The sequence below is a fragment of the Aspergillus alliaceus genome (genome assembly GCF_009176365.1).
Source record: "Aspergillus alliaceus strain CBS 536.65 unplaced genomic scaffold BDW43scaffold_5, whole genome shotgun sequence".
Lineage (NCBI taxonomy): Eukaryota > Fungi > Ascomycota > Eurotiomycetes > Eurotiales > Aspergillaceae > Aspergillus > Aspergillus alliaceus.
In genome coordinates, this window is record NW_022474688.1 from 345,213 (window position 1) to 365,701 (window position 20,489).

At 49.0% G+C, this 20,489-nt stretch overlaps 7 protein-coding genes across 7 annotated transcripts; 4 read left to right on the forward strand and 3 right to left on the reverse strand.

The window, feature by feature from the left end:
* Window positions 1-127: 127 nt before the first annotated feature.
* Window positions 128-1,516, reverse strand: BDW43DRAFT_263681 (E2 ubiquitin-conjugating protein UBC1). Its single transcript, XM_032040583.1, has 3 exons — window positions 988-1,516; window positions 621-925; window positions 128-558 (listed from the first exon to the last, which is right to left on the reverse strand). The coding sequence occupies exons 1-3, from the start codon at window positions 1,246-1,248 to the stop codon at window positions 384-386; spliced, it is 741 nt and encodes a 246-aa protein (XP_031904409.1). The 5' UTR covers window positions 1,249-1,516; the 3' UTR covers window positions 128-383.
* A 545-nt stretch (window positions 1,517-2,061) lies between these two features.
* BDW43DRAFT_297284 (26S proteasome subunit P45) lies at window positions 2,062-5,715 on the forward strand (the record flags this gene model as incomplete). The annotated part of the gene is made up of 5 exons (XM_032044357.1): window positions 2,062-2,064; window positions 2,142-2,207; window positions 2,266-3,334; window positions 3,388-3,620; window positions 3,892-5,715. The coding sequence occupies 5 exons, from the start codon at window positions 2,062-2,064 to the stop codon at window positions 5,713-5,715; spliced, it is 3,195 nt and encodes a 1,064-aa protein (XP_031904410.1).
* A 627-nt stretch (window positions 5,716-6,342) lies between these two features.
* On the forward strand, window positions 6,343-9,303 carry BDW43DRAFT_179996 (DUF803 domain membrane protein). The gene is made up of 2 exons (XM_032038856.1): window positions 6,343-7,579; window positions 7,640-9,303. Exons 1-2 carry the CDS (start codon window positions 6,577-6,579, stop codon window positions 9,079-9,081), a joined length of 2,445 nt encoding a protein of 814 aa, XP_031904411.1. The 5' UTR covers window positions 6,343-6,576; the 3' UTR covers window positions 9,082-9,303.
* A 1,395-nt stretch (window positions 9,304-10,698) lies between these two features.
* On the reverse strand, window positions 10,699-11,989 carry BDW43DRAFT_297286 (uncharacterized protein; the record flags this gene model as incomplete). Its single annotated transcript, XM_032044358.1, has 5 exons — window positions 10,699-11,143; window positions 11,193-11,335; window positions 11,391-11,615; window positions 11,672-11,776; window positions 11,831-11,989. 5 exons carry the CDS (start codon window positions 11,987-11,989, stop codon window positions 10,699-10,701), a joined length of 1,077 nt encoding a protein of 358 aa, XP_031904412.1.
* Window positions 11,990-12,683: 694 nt separating this feature from the next.
* BDW43DRAFT_263712 (putative amino acid permease) lies at window positions 12,684-15,361 on the forward strand. The gene is made up of 8 exons (XM_032040584.1): window positions 12,684-13,065; window positions 13,144-13,214; window positions 13,270-13,293; window positions 13,349-13,438; window positions 13,495-13,577; window positions 13,633-14,030; window positions 14,091-14,420; window positions 14,485-15,361. Exons 1-8 carry the CDS (start codon window positions 12,946-12,948, stop codon window positions 14,962-14,964), a joined length of 1,596 nt encoding a protein of 531 aa, XP_031904413.1. The 5' UTR covers window positions 12,684-12,945; the 3' UTR covers window positions 14,965-15,361.
* A 191-nt stretch (window positions 15,362-15,552) lies between these two features.
* BDW43DRAFT_297288 (cytochrome P450) lies at window positions 15,553-16,670 on the reverse strand (the record flags this gene model as incomplete). Its single annotated transcript, XM_032044359.1, has 5 exons — window positions 15,553-15,780; window positions 15,843-15,889; window positions 15,929-16,309; window positions 16,343-16,446; window positions 16,582-16,670. The coding sequence occupies 5 exons, from the start codon at window positions 16,668-16,670 to the stop codon at window positions 15,553-15,555; spliced, it is 849 nt and encodes a 282-aa protein (XP_031904414.1).
* A 2,604-nt stretch (window positions 16,671-19,274) lies between these two features.
* BDW43DRAFT_307098 (cytochrome P450) lies at window positions 19,275-20,014 on the forward strand (the record flags this gene model as incomplete). Its single annotated transcript, XM_032046174.1, has 2 exons — window positions 19,275-19,448; window positions 19,508-20,014. The coding sequence occupies 2 exons, from the start codon at window positions 19,275-19,277 to the stop codon at window positions 20,012-20,014; spliced, it is 681 nt and encodes a 226-aa protein (XP_031904415.1).
* Window positions 20,015-20,489: the final 475 nt, after the last annotated feature.

Consider the following 20,489-nt stretch of genomic DNA (forward strand, 5'->3'; position numbering starts at 1 on the left):
TGAAAGAAGTACTGAAGATCTGAAGGCGGAGAAAGAGCTTAGGAAGGCCCACCACGTGCTTATCGATAGCATAGTAATTTAATCATTACAACCATGGTTACGGAGTATTACTTTGCTGATTGAATTATTTATTGCTCGAACAAATAGAAGACATAATTGATTGGAATGCTTGCTAAACATCATTCGGTATATTGGACATCGCCGCATGGAATCTCCCACAAGAACACACCTTAACATCATGTAAACATATAGAGGGTAACAAGTTAGGATGAAAAAAAAAGTAAAAATATAAATATCGCCAGGCACCATGCTTCATCAGTTTCATTCAACCTCAATAGTCAAGAAGAAATCGATCAGCTGCTGTCCTCGACTACTAGGGTTGCCTACGGCTCACCAAGAAGCCGTGCAGTGACGTCGCCCATGTAGGCCTCCTCCAGTTCATAGTCTTCTCCGTTCATTCGGTCAATACCGTAGTACTTGAAAGCGGCCACTACGCGGTCCACATCGAAGCCCATGCTGCAAAAGCGGTCGATCAGGTCTTTATTGTATCCATCGTACCTGTGGCAAAGTTGTAAGAAGCGGTGATCGAGTAGAAAGGGGAAGACAGATGAAAGACATACTTAGCTAAATCTTCTTTCTCCTGTTCTTCCTTTGACCTCAACTCTTGTTGTCGCAGCGATTCTTCAGTTGCACCTCCGCTGCCCTCTCCCGCATTCTTAGGGGGAGCTCCAGCATACAGAGTAGCCCAGCTTTGGGCAACCCTCTCGAACTCCTTTGGTTTCCGTAGGAGCATAGTCGCGACCTCAGCGTCTTGAGGGTCCTTGGGTTCTGGCGTGCTAAGTAAAGATTGTAGCGACAAAAGAGCGGACTTGATGGTGAGGACCGGGGACCACGCTGTTGACAGAGTATCAAGGCAGATAGCTCCCTATAACAGCCGTTAGATAAGTCTAGAAAACTATCCCATATATGCATAGATTGGCTACCCACCGTTTGACTGCTGATATTCGGATGCCAGACCTTGGTATAAAACTTCATTACTGGCGGCCGGAAAGGATACTCAGCTGGTATCTTTATATCCACGGCGTAGGTACCACCTTCGTATGGAGTACCTGGAGGCCCTGGGAATGTCCCCCGAAGATGTGTGATGTCCTCATCGCCATCCACTGGTTCCACCGTGATTCCTGACTGCGTATCTGCCTGGATATCGGCGATTTCCTTTGCGATACGCCGAGCTTTGTTGGATGCCATGGGTATATTTCGGAATTTTAAGTCGCGTGGGTTAAGAAAACAGGAGACAGAATGGTCGTTGGGAGTACTTTTACGCTAGGGGTGGTTAGGCGCCAAAGAAGAGCTTGACGTCAAGGAACAATGCGCAAACCCGAGCTATAGATCCACTTTGTTAGGTACGACCCCATACGGAAGGTTGAGGAAAGAGCGGAACGCCAGGAGGGGAGGAAAGAATAAAGAATAAAGAAAGGGCGCAGGGTGTTAAAGATAAGACAGTAGTGGGGAGAGCCTTACCTGAAAGAGGGTGGTTTTTATGGTAAGACGAGGGGATACGTCGCGGGGGAGGGTTTGTTGCGGGTATACTAAATAGCTCAAGTGGGATGGAAAGAAATAGGTGACACAACTGGATGAGAAGTCAGAGGAAGTCCATTGGATTCTAATACCTTATTAATTCGAGATTCAATCCAACTGGGTTGCAGGAACTGTAGACATGCTCATGAATACGTAGTAAGAGTTCTGGAGTAAATCCGACGCACCGGCTATTGACATTGATTTGGTTTAAAACTGCCTGAACCGCAAGGCATCAAAAGGACTGTGGGCAGCTCCTGGGTCACGTGCGGGGACTGCGGTGGCCAAGCCTCCTAAGGCCGACGGATGTCGACAACGACAACAGCTTCCAAGCTTCCCCGAAAGCTCATCATCATTCCTCATTCATCCTCCCTCCCGTCCTTCAACAACCCCTTGAGTATAGAAATCACTTACATCGGAATAACTTGGCTCGGTTAATCAAACTATAGCGAACGTCTTGTTGATTCCGCGGCACACACTTGGACTATGGTTGGTACCCAAACTTCACAGTCGTCACTGTCTCATTCAGTCATATCACGGTCTGTCTAACACATCGTTCACGATAGGGTAACCAGCAGTCCAACATCGGCGGGGGCTCCGGTGGCGATGGAAGAGATGATAAGGATAAGAAGGTGAGCTGGACTGCTTCATTGAGACGGCTTCAGTCGCTTACAAAGCGGCCCTGGATAGAAGGACAAGCCTAGATACGAACCACCCCCTCCTCCCACGACTCGCGTTGGACGTAAGAAGCGCAAGGCTGCCGGCCCGAGTACGGCTTCTAAGCTACCTGATATATACCCAACCTCGCGATGCAAACTACGGTATTTGCGCATGCAACGGGTCCACGACCACCTGTTACTAGAAGAGGAGTATGTCGAGAATATGGAGCGTTTACGCAAGACCAAGGCACAAGCGGCGCAGGACTCTGTCAGCAGAAGCGAGTTTGACATTATGGATCGGAATGCAGATGAAAGGGGCCGTGTCGATGACATGAGAGGCACTCCCATGGGAGTCGGTAACTTGGAAGAGTTGATTGACGACGACCATGCCATTGTTTCTAGCGCCACTGGGCCGGAGTACTATGTCTCCATCATGTCCTTTGTCGACAAGGATCTGCTGGAGCCTGGTGCTAGCATTCTGTTGCATCACAAATCTGTTTCAGTTGTGGGTGTGCTGACCGAGGAGTCCGATCCCTTGGTGTCGGTGATGAAGCTCGACAAAGCACCGACGGAGTCTTACGCAGATATCGGTGGCCTCGAGTCTCAGATTCAAGAAGTCCGAGAGTCTGTCGAACTTCCTTTACTGCACCCCGAATTGTATGAAGAGATGGGTATCAAGCCCCCCAAGGGTGTTATTCTCTACGGTGCTCCGGGAACCGGAAAAACGCTGCTGGCTAAGGCTGTCGCCAATCAAACCAGTGCCACTTTCCTCCGTATTGTCGGTAGTGAACTTATCCAGAAATACCTTGGTGACGGACCTCGCTTGGTACGACAGATCTTCCAGGTTGCTGCGGAACACGCACCTTCCATTGTCTTCATTGATGAAATTGATGCCATTGGAACGAAGCGTTACGACTCTACATCGGGTGGTGAACGAGAAATCCAGCGTACTATGCTTGAGCTTCTGAACCAGTTGGACGGTTTCGATGACCGTGGTGATGTCAAGGTTATCATGGCCACGAACAAGATCGAGACACTGGACCCTGCTTTGATTCGCCCTGGTCGTATTGACCGGAAGATTCTCTTTGAGAACCCAGACCGTAAGTGTTGCCCTGTGAGAAAAATTGAGGAGCTACTTGTTGACAGCGTCCAGAAAATACCAAGAAGAAGATCTTCACCCTACACACCTCCAAGATGTCTCTCGGCGATGACGTCGACCTTGACGAGTTTATCAATCAGAAGGACGACCTCTCTGGCGCGGATATCAGAGCGATCTGCACTGAAGCTGGTCTGATGGCGTTGAGAGAACGCCGGATGAGAGTGCAAATGGATGATTTCCGCGCTGCTAGGGAACGTATCATGAAGACAAAGCAGGATGGAGGTCCTGTGGAGGGCTTGTACCTGTAATGCATTTTGTGGTGTACCTAGTTTAGATTCAATGACGCAAATGCCCTATTTGGTGTAGCGATTCTTACAGTTATAGTCTATTCAATGGTCTAACAGCTTGAATTCAAAATAAAGTGATCGGCGCAATGCTCGTGTAGACAGGACAATACAATTCGGTCCTCCGGGTCGACAACATCTGCGGGAGCTATGGTGCAAACGATACAAACATCACAACCCATGCAAACTGTACTGATATATCGCCGCCGTCAAGTCACAGTTCCTTGCGCAATCCGAAAAACCACTTACACAGCAGCACATAATGGACGGATTTGATGAAGAAGCTTTCAAGAAGTTCTTCCCAGGAAGCTTCGGGAAACAAGAAACAAAGACCGACGTTACCACTCAGATAGACCGCTCCAAGCGGACAAATGTGTCTGCCAAGGCCGTCGCCGATGATGCGAAGGCAGTGATTAGCGACGAACGAGCTAACATTGAGACTGGTGCTGATGAACAAGAAGACAAGAGCCAAAGTGATAGCGATAATGATTCAGATGATTCTGACTCGGATGATGATGACGAGGACGAGTTTCCCGTCTCTCATGAGCTCCTGCTGAAAACTCATGAGCGCGCCGTTACAACTCTCACAGTGGACCCATCAGGCTCGCGTTTGATTACTGGATCCGCGGATTGTACAATAAAGCTACATGATTTTGCTTCTATGACACCCTCAACTGTGCGCGCCTTCAAATCCGTGGATCCTTCGGCCAAAAAGCAGTCCGCCGCGCAGGAGGCGCACGCCGTGCATTATGTTGCGTTCAATCCCCTATCGCCGAGCTACGTAATGGTCGTTTCGGCTACACCCCAACCAAGAATCCTCGATCGCGACGGTGAGACGATTACTGAATTTGTGAAAGGAGACATGTATTTGAGAGACCTTCATAATACCAAGGGTCATATATCGGAGGTCAGCAGCGGCGTATGGTGTCCCACCGACGAGAACCTGTGTGCCACGGCAGGGACAGATAGTACGGTACGTATATGGGACGCCAATATCGGGCGATCACAGAAAGAAGTGATTATGCACAAATCCAGAGCGGCTGGATCCGCTGGTCGGAGCAAGATGACTGCCATTGCATGGGGTTCCCCAAAGCAGGGTGGATCTAACGTTCTTGTTGCAGCTGCTCTTGATGGAAGCTTAATGATGTGGAGTGGAAATGGACCGTTTACTCGGCCTAGTGGCGAAATCCGGGATGCTCATACGCGCGACACATGGACTAGCGGACTGGACATCAGCTCGGATGGGAGACTGGTTGTCACTAAGGGTGGAGACGATACTATTAAGCTGTGGGATACTAGGAAGTTCAAGAATCCGATCACAACAGTGGCGCATCCGTCTAGCTCATTCCGATACCCGACTTCGAATATTGTATTCTCACCCACTTCCGCAAATGTCGTCACAGGCTCAGAAACCGGCCATCTGCACATCTTGAACCCTGCTACATTAAAGCCGGAGTTGGTAACGCCAGTTACACCAGGGTCGCCTCTGGTTACTGTCCAATGGCACGAGAAGCTCAACCAGATCCTCACTGGGTCCGCCAATGCCGAGACACACGTACTTTACAACCCTACCATGTCGTCCAAGGGAGCTGCCTTGGTCATGTCGAAGGCACCCAAACGCCGCCACATCGATGATGACCCGAGTCTTACTATGGATCTTTCGCAAGGTATCTCGGGTGACAATGTTGTGGTCGGATCGAACGGTGTACCCCATTACAGCTCGGCAACCTGGTCCTCGCGGCACCCAACCATTGGGCTCACGGCCTCAGGTCGGTCCAGGGATCCGCGGAGACCTCATCTACCCGCACAGACCCCTTTTGCCAAATCGCAGCCGGATGAGAAGCATATTCGGGAGAACATTCCCCTCAGTTCGATGCGCGATGAGGATCCACGAGAAGCCTTACTGAAATATGCGGAGAAGGCCGAAAAAGATCCAGTGTTTACCAAGGCATGGAAGGAAACCCAGCCGAAAACCATCTATCGGGAGATTAGTGATGATGAAGAGGAAGAGCCGAACAAGAAAAGAGCCCGGCGATGATTGGATTGTAAAAGTATATGCTGGGAATAAGGAACCTTGCTAGCCACATAATTTTATTTTCTTTTTCACTTTAGCATATAGGTATAATTATTATCAGTTCACCGCTGCTTTTGCTCTCTCCAGATAAATGCTTATTTTATTTGATCCGCTCGATGACGTTTTCGAGGAAAATCCATACTTGGATGGTCATTAGTCAGAGTCGAACCAATTAAAATTGAGCTTCCGAGCATCTTTCAATAGTGTTGTTCTTCCTTCTACTAGTTTGGAAATACATTAGCTTGGACCCTCTCCCCTCCCCCAAGACTCCTGTCTTTCACGATGCTGCGCTTGGGCTTATGCTCCCCATCATTACTAGCGATATTGCACGTGCGACCTGTTGGATCTTAGTCTAGGCACTATCTAGTTCTACTATCTGACTCCTGACGTCTCCGGCTTCTCTCGGCTACCTTCCGTCGAATCCCACTCCACATCGCAAATCGTTTTTTGACACGAACCACCGCTCGCTTTGTATAAGGTGGATATTCAGATCTAATCCGGGTTGCTCCTCCTTGAATACGCTGGGAGGTGTGGTTTGATATTTCCCTGAGAGGAGAGTGGTATCTCACTTCGGAGATTTAGTCGTGTCGTAGGGCAATGGGGCTGTCCTTAACAGCATGAACACTCGTCTAGGCTTGAAATTTTGCCGAAGTATCTGAGACGAACTGTGCGATTGCATCAATCTCACTCTATATACTGATACAGCGGGTGGATAAATGATACTTTGGAGTTTCAGCCATAATCACGATCCCCAACGGTGACAGCGGACTTGTCCCCTATCCCTATCCCTTCACTCCCCTTGCTTTTAATCTTCGAAAATTCCGAATGGATTACGTCCACGATGTGCCCCTAGCAGCAGGTCTGCTCACGACTTTCGTTTCTTCCATCGTGCCTACGCCGACCCTTCCGCTACCGTATATCTCCCCTTCATCCCAGCCGTCTCCGACGTTGGCCTCGGACCCCGGATATGACGATGGCGGCGGGGGTGGAGGAGGAGGAATGCATAAGTGGTCTTCTCTCATCGGTATCGTGACAGCACTAATCGGCAACGTCTTGATTTCCTTAGCTCTCAACATTCAGCGCTATGCTCATATCCGGATCGATCGGGAATTGGAACATGAAAAGCTACAGAAGGAAGCTGAATGGAAACGCGCGAATCCAGGCCGGGACTCGCCAAACGCTTATGGTTCGGTTACAGAACATGAACATGACGACTGCCAAACACGGGGGAGGGACCAGAACCGTCGCTTCGGTCGTTATAGGGACGAGTCTCCAGAAGTCCGGTTCGTGCATCACGATCAGCCTCATATTGATCTCGAGCCTGAAGACGATGAGGATGACACGCATTCCCTCCAGCACCAATTGAACGAATCGTTCATGTCGGATCGAACCGTGCGACCGGGGGATCTGCGCCGGAAATCGTACCTCCGCTCTCCGTACTGGTGGGTCGGAATTGTGTTGATGTGCGTCGGCGAGGTGGGGAATTTCATGGCATATGGCTTTGCTCCTGCATCAATTGTGTCCCCATTGGGCGTCGTGGCTTTAATATCGAATTGTGTTATTGCGCCAATTATGCTGAAAGAGAAATTTCGGGGGCGCGACTTCTGGGGCGTGCTTGTTGCGATTACCGGTGCGGTGGTGGTGGTTCTCAGCGCTAGTTCCTCTGAGGAGAAAATCGGACCGCATGATATTTGGGTAATGATCACCCGTTGGGAGTTTCTGACGTATCTGGGCGTTTCCACCGTGTTGATAACCGGGCTCTTGTGGGCAAGTCGTAAATATGGGCCGCGGACGGTCCTGATTGATGTCGGGCTGGTGGGACTTTTTGGTATGTGATAAGCACAAGCTGCTTCTACTCATTTGGACGACTGCTCATTCTCGGGTCTAGGTGGATATACTGCCTTGTCAACCAAGGGTGTTTCGTCATTGTTGTCCTTCACATTGTGGCATGTCATTACATTTCCGATCACTTACCTTCTAGTATTCGTCCTCGTTTTCAGCGCGTTAATGCAGATTCGCTACATCAACCGCGCTCTGCAGCGCTTTGATTCCACTCAGGTGATTCCAACCCAGTTCGTTCTCTTCACACTTTCTGTGATTATCGGTAGTGCGGTGCTGTACCGGGATTTCGAAAATTACACGTTTGACCGCGCTGGAAAGTTTATCGGCGGCTGCGGCCTGACCTTCTTGGGGGTGTATTTCATCACCAGTGGCAGGATCCGCAGTGACGATGAGTCTACATACTCGGTCGATGACGAAGAGGAAGCCATTGGCCTGCTGGACGGAGAGAGATACCGTGATAGCGTCGACATGTCGCCTCCTGCGCGTCATGTGAGAGTACGGAATCCACAGAGGGTCTTGGAACCCCAAAAAGATCGTCTACAGTCTCCCTCTGGGTCGTTCTTCAGTCACGGTATTGAAGGGGTTGATGAAGATCAGCGCACTCCCAGGGGTGTTTCACCTGCCGCACCGTCGTCTCCCGTCAGTTCGTTGACCGCCGACTCTCTTACCCAGCAATCACCAGAGCCTTCCCCTCCGATGCACCCCAACTCACTCCTGACCAATCCTTGGGCGGATGCTCACGAGCAAGCCATTGATACCTCCAAATCTGAACCTCAGATTCGCCGTCCAGTTACCCCCCCAGGGCAGTCCGGGCCCACAACATCCGACTCACCTGTCCTTCTTCGTTTCCCACCTGCCCCCGGCATTGAAAATAATAGCCTCAAAGTTCCTGCTCCCCCTGGAGTAGAAGACATGCAGGCAGGACCCCGAAGTGCTACTGTTCCGCAAACACCACCAGCGCGCAGACTGCGGAATTCGATCTCGTCACGATTTTCACCTGGCCCGCTTCTTCCGACCATTTCCGCAGGGTTCAGTGCAGTGGTAGCAGAGTCTCTGCGTCGCGGCGAAACGAGTCCGGCCAAGGATCGCAAGTTCTTGCGAAGGCATAAGGGCAAGCAGCTCAGTACAACCATCCTAGATGGATTCCTGCGCAGCCGAGACGGAGAGCCCACCAACATTGAGGAGGGCCTGAACGCCCGAGGGGCATTGCCAACAGCGAGGTTTAATTCTACTGGTGACATTGCCACTGCCCCTGTCACAGCAGGGCAATCGACCATTACACTGGATGCAGAGAACGCGTCGCAAACCCCGCAGCCTGATGTTTCTACTTCTGTATCTCGTCTTCGCAGTTTAAGTGATTCCTGGAGTGGAGGCCTCGCGTGGTTAGGCGGTACCTTACGTAAAGTGAATGGTCCAGGCAACGAGCGTGAGCGGATCACCGAGTCACAAACGAATGAGGAGGAAACCGACGCAAATACGAGTGCGTGAAATTGATGCTCTTCTTTCGGGTGGCTGGTTCACTTTTTTTTCCGTACATATTGCTTCTTTGTTCAAACACTTCTTGGGTAGGCTTTAGTCTACCAGCCACGGTGTTAGCTTTTGTAGTTTATAGTGTTTAATACAGAATTTAGAGCTTGTAGCGTGGTATCATCTTTTTCCTAGCAACCGAGCGGTTGATTTTGAATATTCGCAAGGACCAAATGAAGGGTAAGGTGTAGTTTCGGCTATCCTACCAAGATTGATGCTTCCAGAGAATATATAATGAGTATAAGAAGCACCCCTGTAAGCGAAAAGACCGGCTCGCTAGTACCATGACCCTAATTTGTGATCCCATGTCTTAGATTCAGAAATCTGGCGTACGGTCAAACCAAATTAACACCACTCCTTGGCCCGCCCACTAGAGATTAGCGGCCGATGGCGAAAAAAGCTGTTTATAACATAATACAGATAGATCACCTATTTCGTCAACAGTGGCGCCGCAACGTACAGGTCATTGAACTGCTTATACAGTCGCTTGAACTTCACGTTCTGATATCGCTGTTCCCCACCCAAATCTGTCGATGAACTCCTTTACGAAGTCTGTTTACGCATCCTCTCCCATCACATGGTTCTTCCAGTGCTTCTTCACTGCAATCCATTGAAATACTCTCCATAATGGTCCAACTGGCTTCCAGTCGTCTTGGGCGGGTTTATCATCGGAAATTGGACCGTCGGCAGAGCCTCGATGTCGGCGTCTTCGATGTCGAAGACCGGGAAGGGATGCGGGACCAGCGAGGTGCAGCGGTTTGGAGTATATATCTCCTTCAAAAGGTTAGGGGCGGCTGGTTATTGAGCGTCGACGTCTTGGTAGCCATTTTGCAGACAAAAAGGAAAGAGAATGACCCTGATCTCACAAGCCATGGCTCGTTCTGGTCATGATCGGACGCCGGATTCTTGTGAAACAGGCCGGATTGGACGAAAATGGCATGACATGCCCCTGTCGTTCTTGGCTAGGTTGTTGGTGGGCCGTTGCCGATGGTACAATCCCTCATCTATAGTTGGAGGCATTGTCATGGCCCGAGCTAGATTGTCGCACTAGCTCGTAGAATTCGCCACGAGTGAGATGGGGTACACTGGCTCTTTGCTTTGCTGCCTCCAAACCCAATTATCAATGATATGATCGAGAGCGTAACGTAGATGCTTCCAGCCACAGAAGGGCCCTAGATGCTCAGGCGTGCCTCGACGTCGATCGAAACGTTGATATGGACGAGGAAGGATGTCGAGAGGAAAGCTCACGTCGGCAGATATACCAGGCCCTGGCATTGAAATGAGATGGCTTGTAGTTAGTTGTTGAGGAATTCACCCGTATGCATCAAACCTTGCCGTGATAGGATTTTTCAAACTCCGGTCGAAATTTAGATGTCTATGGTATATGATGCCAGATGTACCCGCCCGGAAGCCATAGATGGCTGGCGCAAGGCTGCATTTTCACAGCTAGGAGAGCACGTAGAATTTATGTATAGTCGTTAGATATGGAAATAAATAGAGCACTTGGTATCTGATACAAACAAGAGGAGAGCATCAAAGGAACGAATACCAATCCAACCATCATCGAATCATGGCCGTTCATTTTAATCGCGCCTCTGTTACGGTCCACGTCGTCTCCTGAATGATATGCGTCTCGCTGGATTGACTCCTTGAATCCCAGTCAGACGCCACATTTGACGCCAAGACCTCCGTTTGTGTGCCATACGCCGATTGGGGCATAAACTCTTGCAACTCATGCGCCGAGCCACGGCGTATAGTAGTTGCCCTTGTCCTGGTCTGAGATTGAGGCGTCCGCGATTCCTTGTGGTAGGAGGTACTCGACCATTCTGTGCCATGAATGCGGAACGCGTTCGATCGAAGACGAGTAAGGAAGGGCTTCAACTGGCCCCAGCAAGCAGTGATGATGCTGAGAGCTTGGGCGGTCTCTATGCAGATTGTAGAGGGGGACGTATCGATGAAGGGATCGCCTGAAATGGGGTAGGTGTTTATGAGGGCGATTTGGGCGACATTAGCAGCGACGACACTGGAGGGTCAGTGTTTGAGTTACTGGGGCGACAATGAGATATACGCACAACAGTCGCGGCAGGAATATGCTCGCAAACATGAACTTCTTCTGCCATGTAGTTTGGACATGGCTAATTAAGAGCATAGCTTGGATAATGATCAGAATGTCCGTGATAGCACTTGTGAGAGCGACAAATGTGGCCCACGCGACCTATAGCTGGTTATAATACACTCGCATACAAGTACGTTGCATAAGAGTCCCATACCCTGTCAATGCATGTACCGGATATATAGTCCCATGTGTCCGGAGCATGGCATTGAAAAGCCGATCCAAACAGAGTAGTCACTGCGAACACTACCACCAGCCCCTGGACAATATGCGCGTAAAGGTGGTCTCGGGATGTCGGCGTAAGGTTACGAATGAAAACTGCCATCGCTAACTTGGAGAACAATATACTCAGGATAGCGAGCAGGGATGCGGCTAGTTGTGACTTCTTTGCGTTAGTACTGTGCTGATACATAAGCCAACGAAGCTACAATGTCTTACCTTCATCACAGTTTCCTGCATGGCCCTCGAGACTGCATCGGTGTGGTCGCCATAGCCGCTGCTAGTAGCCACGGAAACGGCGATGGTGTTGCCTACGCAGAATATCTATTCTGTGAGTAGTTTAGGGGTACAGCTTCCATTCAACAATGGACGACTCACAACTGATGCAACTACCATATAATCATCACTGGTGATTTTCCGGAAAACCAGCCATTTTGTTATAAGTCGAGAAATGACCGCGAGAACGGTGGTACTCATCAGGAACCATGCTGTGACCGCAACCGCCGGGTTCCAGCTATCTTCCGCAAACCGTGTCATCGATCAGTATGGTATGATACTAAACAGAGATAGACATGGGCGAAAGAAGAGGGCAGGTGGGATGGGGGAATGCATTGACAATTTTTTGGCCACGGCGAAGCGTAAAACGGTGTCTACACTTGAACGCCTCTGGATGGATGCAATGCACAATTGTACAATTTGCTTGTAGGGTGTCAGGAGGGAGCCGGCGCGATACCCAACCACATCATATCGTCCGATATTTAGTTCCAGGTAGTATACCTTTAGTTAAATGTTGGTCTCCATATCAAACAGTGCCAAGCACGCTAAGGCGAACGGAACATGAAGCGACTCCTGGGCGCCCAAAAGCCGTCCATTTCCGCCCCCTTCAAGTTAGATTGGACGTCCTTCCGTTCTTTTTCTTTTCTTTTTCTTTTTCTTTTGTTTTGTAGAATGCTGGGGTATTTTGGTTGGTAATGATGTTGCACGGGCCAAACCATGAACGGGCCAGCCAAGGGGGCACACTATATAGTAACAGTTAAGGTGGGCTATCTCAAGGCTTCAACCCTGGACAAAACGCCTTTAAAAGACTAGACAGGGATCTTTGCGCCATGCGGTGTCAGGTTGTAATCCTTCGGAGTAGCAATATTAATAATAGAGAGCCCAGACCAATCGCTATAATATATCGTTACACTCACAGAAATTGCAGTGCAGGAGCTAGTAAATGAATTGACAGGGATAATAACTCACTAGTGCGCCGTTATGGTCCGACTCAATAACAAACTGGCCAGTAGTAGTTACATCCTGAACTGGTTCGCCGACGACTTCTTCTGCTGCATTAGTAGCTTTTAGGGCTCATGCAACCCTGTGGGATTCCTTTGCCATATTTCCCCGCCCTCCTTTTCGAGAATTTTATTGAGCTTCCTTTTTCCCTGCCATAGCTTGTTCTTGATTTCTTTTGTTTCGTCACACGCTTCTCGAAGAAGCGTATACTCAGTATGTCCTCGCATGAGATGAAGAATCAGGCCGCGGTCCGCCACAATGCCGGGCCTATGGATATGGGCAAGGATCGCGACGACATGGATCTTGCGCGCATTGGCAAGAAGGCGGTGTTGAAGGTAAGCTTCTTCCTCTTCTTTCCCCTCTATGGTAGCCTAGCTTTTCCCATCCGACAGCCTAATCAGCCTGCTTCTTAGCGAAACTTCAGTATTCTTTCCATTCTCGCGTTCAGCTGCACCATCATCGCAACATGGGAAGGGCTACTCGAGTAAGTCATGTCATTACTCTCTTGGACAGGGAAATGCGTGCTAATATCTAAGCAGTACCTTTCTAATACCTATGGAAAAGTCCGTCTTCATTACTCCCTCCATGATCGAGCATAAAAGTTGACCCAATAACCAGTGGCGGGCCTGCGACTGCAGTCTACGGGTATATCTTTGCATGGATAGGAACAGCATCTTGTTTTGTGATTCTCGCCGAGCTGTCCTCGATGTAGGTTACTGTGGTCCGGGCCGCATATTAAACCGTACTGAACGAGGGCGATATAGGGCTCCAACATCTGGTGGACAATACCATTGGTGCGCAATGCTTGCACCTTCTCGTTCTATGAAATTTGCGAGCTATCTCACAGGTATACATGATCAATATAGTCAATCACCTCTCGTTGCTTACGACTTTTTACCCAGGCTGGATCACCGTTTTCGCATGGCAAGCCGCATTTGCTTCTGTGGCCTTTCTTAGTGGCACCGAGATCCAAGGGGCCGCTATCTTGACTTTCGAGAATTATAACGCCCAGCCGTATCAAGGGACTCTTATTCTATGGGCTTGCGTATTTGTTTCCCTCGCTGTTAATATTGTCGGCGGTAAACTACTGCCACGCTTGGAGAATCTTGTCCTTGTGCTACATATTGTTGGCTTCCTGGCGATCCTGATCCCTCTCACCTATATGGCAGATCACAAAAGTGCCAAGGAGGTCTTTACAATGTGGACGAATGAGGGTGGCTGGTCCTCGAACGGTATTGTGTTCTTTCTTGGAATGCAAGGTGGGGTCTTCGCATTTTCAGGAGGCGACGCTGCTGTCCATGTAAGTTGTGGATATTCCTAAAATCATATCCGGAGTGGCAGCTAAAGACCGTGACTCTAGATGGCTGAAGAAGTTCAACAAGCCTCGATAGCCATACCTCGCGCTCTGCTTATGACCGTCTTGATTAACGGTACTCTCGGGTTCGGAATATTGATTGCGGTCTTATTCTGTATGGGCGATCTGAGCACTGCTCTTGAAACCCCCACAGGCTATCCGTATATGCAGATTTTTCTCCAAGCAACGGGCTCAAAAGGTGGCTCTATTACTATGATATGTATTCTGCTTGTGATTGGCTTGTGCTCTACCATCGGCATGTTAGCTGCTACCTCCCGCCAGTTCTGGTCGTTTGCCCGTGATCGAGGAATTCCGGGATGGCGATTTTGGGGCAAGGTATATATCATTATTCACCTGTTGTTCTTTTCGTGACCCACGGGGGACTAACGCATTATTGTAGGTTTCTACTACCTCTAACGTCCCGATTAACTCTGTCTATTTCACCATGGCCGTGTCATGTCTCCTTGGCCTCATCAATATCGGCTCTGACGTCGCTCTCAATGACATCCTGTCTATGGCTATTTCGGGCTTATATCTGTCATATCTGACAGTTTCAGGTCTTTTACTTTACCGTCGCATCCGCGGAGATATTCGCCTCAGTAGCGAGAACGAGGAGATGACTGTGAACGTCCCCAATGCACCGTTGGTATGGGGCCCATTCCGTGTCCCAGGAATCCTTGGCATCGCCGTCAACATGTTTGCCGTTGCGTATCAAATCATCGTGATCTTTTTTAGCTTCTGGCCTACCGAAGCCGTAGTGGACTATACCACCATGAATTATAGCGTGGTCGGAACCTTCGGGACTATAATCATTGCTATTGTATACTACTTCCTGCGGGCGAGAAACGTATACCAGGGCCCAGTGGTGGAAGTGTTTTGATGTACATATAGCACCCTTTATATATATAGACTTTGCAGAGGTTATGACTGTCAGTCATATGTATTAGTAGATATTTCAGCATAACGGTTACTAAGGCGTCCAGACAAGAAAGACGGGTGGCCCTATTTCATCACTGTCTAATGGCTACATTCGGCTCGCCTAGAGTAATGTACCGAGGGATAGCTCTTGCATTGTTTATAATTATAGCTATCAAGGGCTTCACGCAGTGAGTGAATTTCACAACTGCACATCGAGCCCATTGTGTATAGGTTGGAGTCTAGCTACGCTCTATGCTAGCCGCTTAGACTACTAATGTTGTCTATATATAGTGAATATGTATAATACCAATACATTGTCTCGACGGGAATAAACACAATTTGACAGACTAGCGAGCGTATTAGACCTATAATTAGCTCCAACCTTCCCTGTGGCCTGGTGCAGTGGACCCAGTTCGTGCTTTAAAGGTCGGTAGCGATGCCCTGCCTCTTCACCCGTGCATACAAGTTATCTGGCTTGACAAACCACATACACTTTCCAGGAAGATACTCGCTTCTCTGCGGACTTCCATCCTTTGTCAGAAAGCCAAAGTCAAAAGTCTCGCACAAGCATTGGAATCAGTTTGTTTATCTCCAGAAGGTATATGTTCTTCCCAATGCACGTCTGAGAACCTACACCAAAGGGCATAAAGCACTGTTCCATGCACGTTGCTTTCTCGCCGTCAGCCTCAAGCCAGCGCTCTGGCCGATAAACGTCCGCACCAAGTCCATAGACGGTTTTATTGCGCTGATAGACCCAGCTATTTACACCGAAGTTGGCCTGCAGATGTCACTCCGTTAGCTACCATGCAAGAACACATATTGAGGAAATACAGCACGTACACCCTCAGGCAAGAATATCTCGCAAATCACAGCTCCACCTTTGGGTACTAACCGCTACAAAGAAAATCCAACCCCCGGATGCATACGGAGCGCCTCTTTAATCGCTGCTTGCAGATACGGCAATTTCTGCACTTCCCGGAAGGTGATCTCACTCTTGGAACCGAGCCCAGTATTCTCTATCTCCTCCCGTATCTTTTGCAGACAGCGAGGATTCTGATAGATGTAGAAGACCACTGAGCTAAGACTGAGACCCGTCGTATCGCTTCCGGCTCCGACGTTCGCCACTGCCGTCAATGAAACGTCTCTGCCAGTGAGTCCCTCTTTCTCTCCCCCCTGAGCGTGGACGAGCTTCTTAGCCATATACATAGGACCGTTGTCTACCGTATCAAGCCTTTCCTGTTTGGTGAATGTGACTTTGCTGTCTGAGAACTTTTGAATATATGTTACACTGTCATTGCTCGGAAATCCTAATACTAGGATGAGCAACAGCTCTAACTAACGGAACAACCTGACAAAACTGGAATATGCGAATCCAGAACTGAGAGCCTTCGCCAGGCCCTTAATGCCCTTTCCTTTGTCGAGGAAACCCGAATCGCTCGCCGAACTATGCTTGTTAGTAGCTTATTCTTCCACGTATGTCAATATGCTTAGAGAAATGTGGTCCTGTAGAAGGCCACTTTCTTTCGAAGCCTGATTTTTTGTCCAGGGTAGTGATGCACCGACCATTTATAGGGCTTACATCGAAATACCCGTGCGGAGGAATATAAAAATCTTCATGGATCTTGACCAGCCTGGAGCTTGAAACCCGGCAGAGCTGTGGAGATCCATCTTATGCAGCTTTCTTATGTTAAGGATATATCAGAAATGCGGGATTCCGTATGACCTAGTAATCTACCGCTGAATCCTAAGGTATACAATCATGAAATGAAGAGGTCTGATTTCTGATCTAATGATAAAATGAGCAATATCTATAGGCCTGAAATGATCATTCAAATGACGCTATACACGCGATATCATAGTGTAGATAATGATCAAGGGCACTAATCTAAATGGAGTAGGGTAGAGGCTGATAGCGGAGCTTTAGTGGGAATTCTGGTTGACAGGATATAATCGTTGACTAGGCGGAATGTAGGTTTATCTCTAAAGATTCCGGATTCCGTGTATCATCGGCGTATTATTAGGGCCCGGCAAATTAGACAGTTTATAAGTGCAAATGACTGGTAGGCTAGGCGTTGATCACTTCCCTTCAGAACATAGCAGATGTTTGGCGTCTCCACTGGAAGTATGCTTAGCCCTGGGTTAAGCTGCCCTAATGACATCCCAGAGAAGTACTAAATCTAATGGATGCTATGCGCGCAAATAAATAGACACGAGATTGCTATCACTGTTAATTCATTTTCCTCTGAGGCTATGGCTCTTTTGTATCTGTTGTGAAGATGGAGTAATTTCCGCCTTGACTTCTAGGTAGCTATGGATTGAAGAGTTAGGGCTAATCGTAGTCCAGTAGCTAGGTTCTAAATGGTATTCTGTAGTCATATGTCATCGAAAGTTGGACATCTTGCAGGAATGCTCTCTATTGGCAGTGGGAATTAGCAATGTGAGATGTTATTCCATGCTGGAGCAATGCCTTATTGCATCAATCAGCGCAAAGCTGGATCATTTTGTCTCTGTATGCAATGGCGCTCTCTTAGCTTGCTCGGCGTATGTGGGCTACACAAGTTGTTTCGGCAAGCCGCTATACTGTAATCTAGAGGTTATGGGTCTAGCTCACCAGTGCAGACCCGCTCTCTAGAAGATATTTACAAGACAGCAGAGAAAGATACCGAACCTCGGGTCGTGACCTAGGCGTAGACGGTAAGCTGCAGCCTCCTACAATTTCTACCTTCCAAAGTCCTGTACAATCTCAGCTTCATCCATGTACCTATCAATGAAAAAAGGCCCAATAGCCCCATCTACAAACATCTCTATCCCTGTTCTCTGTATAGAGCCAACTATACTAGCCCTAAATACTTACGTAGCCCACGCCTCCCTCAACGCCCGCACAATCCCCCTAGTCGGCCAAGCATGCCCAACCTCCAACTTCCCCAAAAACCTTACCAAGGCCTCCCTCTCCCCAGTGTCATCAAAATACTCCCCACAGATCGATATCCCAACCGCACTCGTTATGAATGCCGGAGATTGCGGGCGAGGGGTGGATGTTTGTGTCGTGGGCTGGGCCGTGGATTGTTTGCGCTGCGTAGAAGGAGTCGTCGTGTTGGGCGTGTACTATGAATTGGACGGCTTTGAGGTAGGCTTCTGTGTCGGTGTCTATTGAGGGGGCTGGAGTTAGGTAATTTGGTTAGTTTGTGGGTAGGGGTAGGTGCGAATGTGGTAGGTGAGTGGGCTCCCGTCTATTTGCTCGTAGAAGCGGAGGATGGTTGCTGCCGTTAGCACGTCTTCATTGCAGAGTTCGGCTGGGTCTTTGGAGATCTCGATCAGGTAGGAGATGCAGATGTTGTGGTAGCGGATTGCGGAGTCTTCGCTGAGGCCTGGTAGGTCGATCCCGTCGAATATGACTGTTCCGTTGATGTTGTTGCAGCATTTTAGTGTCTGTCTCATGTGGCCGGCTGAGGCTGTGAAGAGAGCATATCAAAGTACTTGACAGAACATTGCTCGGCCTGGGATTATCAATGCGAAATGGCGGTCTATAATTTATAGCTTCATTTGCCCAATATGGGGTCACTGTCGGAAAATGATATCCATATTCCGACAGTCTCTGAACATATCAACAAAGGTGGGGAAAGTGAACGGACGCTGCTCGATCCTCAGCATAGCAAGATCACAAGAGTCATACATAACTATGCTAAGTATCTATGCTTTAGCAGCCATCGCTGCCCTCTCCCTCGCAACAGGATACTTGTTTATTCTCTCAGTCATATACTACTTCTACGACCTCATGAGATCCCGCAAATACCCAAATTTCGCACCTTTTGCCGGAATCACTGACCTCTCCTACTGCTAACTGAGCTCCTGTGGCTATCGCTTTAAGGACGGACTTACATGAAGCCCACGAAAAAGCTCATATACTACACCTCAGCACTGTCAAAAATATCTACAGGCACAGCACACTCTGTATCAAAGATGTCAAATATGCGTGACGTGAGGCACCCACACGCCCCGTTCGACTCTATCGACAAAGCAGAGCATGCCGAATAGCGTAAGTGAATGGCTCCAGCTTTTGCCACCAAGAACTTTGAAAGATGGGAACATAAAGTTGCCAATTCTACCCGCCGGCTTATCGATGCGCTGGATGCGCGGTGTACGGCCCCATTGAGTCCTGGAGAGACGGAGCCACGGCCTGAGGATCCCACGGTAGATTAATACGCTCACGATCGAGGCGATTAATAACATTACCCTTTCCTCGACCTGGGGTCTGTTGGAGTAGGGTCTGATATGGCCACCGCGCAGAGGAAGGATGGAACGACGTGCCGTGCTGGTTATCATAAGTCACAGGATAACACTGCGTATGCGCAGTCCAGTCTGTCTTCATCTGGGATTACAGGTATTATCACTGGCTTCCTAGACTGTCGAAGCTGGTTCCCAAGTGGCGGCGCGTCTGGGAAGAAAGTGAACCCTGGACCTACGTGATCTAGCACCGAGCCGTGGCGCGGCTGCAGCAATACCAGAACGGGGAGAAGTTGAACGTCTTCTTCTCTTCTCTCATGGATGATAAGGCAGGATGTTCCAATAACCTGGAATGGGGTGAGATCGTCGCTGAAGTAGGCGCCATCAACGCCAGTGCTGATACTACCGCCATTGCCCTAACCCAAGTCCTGGATATGCTGATCCGGCACCCAAAATACCTGCAACGATTGCGGACCCAGGTTGACCGCGCCCTGGATGAAGACGAAGTGATCGTGCCATATGACCAGGTGAAGAACCTTCTTTTCTTGCGCGCCTGTTTGGATGAAGCATTGCATTTGAAACTCCCTACTTCGGCTGGTTTGCCACGACGGATCTCGACGGAAGGTGCGCAGATTCAATGGACCACGGGTGATACCAGTGTATCGATGACAATTTACTCGGCTCATCGGGATCCAGATATTTTCCCTCACCCCGAGGAATACAATCCCGACCGATGGATGGACTTAGATGATCGGAAGCGCATGGTCGAGATGCCGACGAACATATAGCGAGCGACGGGAGGCGGTGTTAGAATAGGTGCTTTTGATAGACAGTGTCAGTGAAATTGATGATCGCATTCATAGTGGAATTATCCACTTTTTGTTATATGAGATAAGATCTAGTGGGTTTAGTGCTGGCTCATGATAGGGAGATGGATAGATACGTGCTGAATACTTGTGGGCCACGGTCAATTCGTATACCCATGGAAATTTAGCCTGCGACCCTGATTCACAGCACCGGACGTACAACTTGAGATCTTCAGGGGTAGTAAAATCGTATGGGATCATGATCCATTATACAACAAAGGCTTTCGTCTAGGATATCACTCGGAAAGGAGGATCGTACATGCATTTTAGCCGTAATGCCATCCTGCAGCCAAGGTTCAGCATTCAATTAATGAATTGCGGAGACAAGCTTCATCAGGTCATTCGTGGACTATTGATTAATTCAACATACCGCAGTTTAGCCGTATGCTTTAGCCGG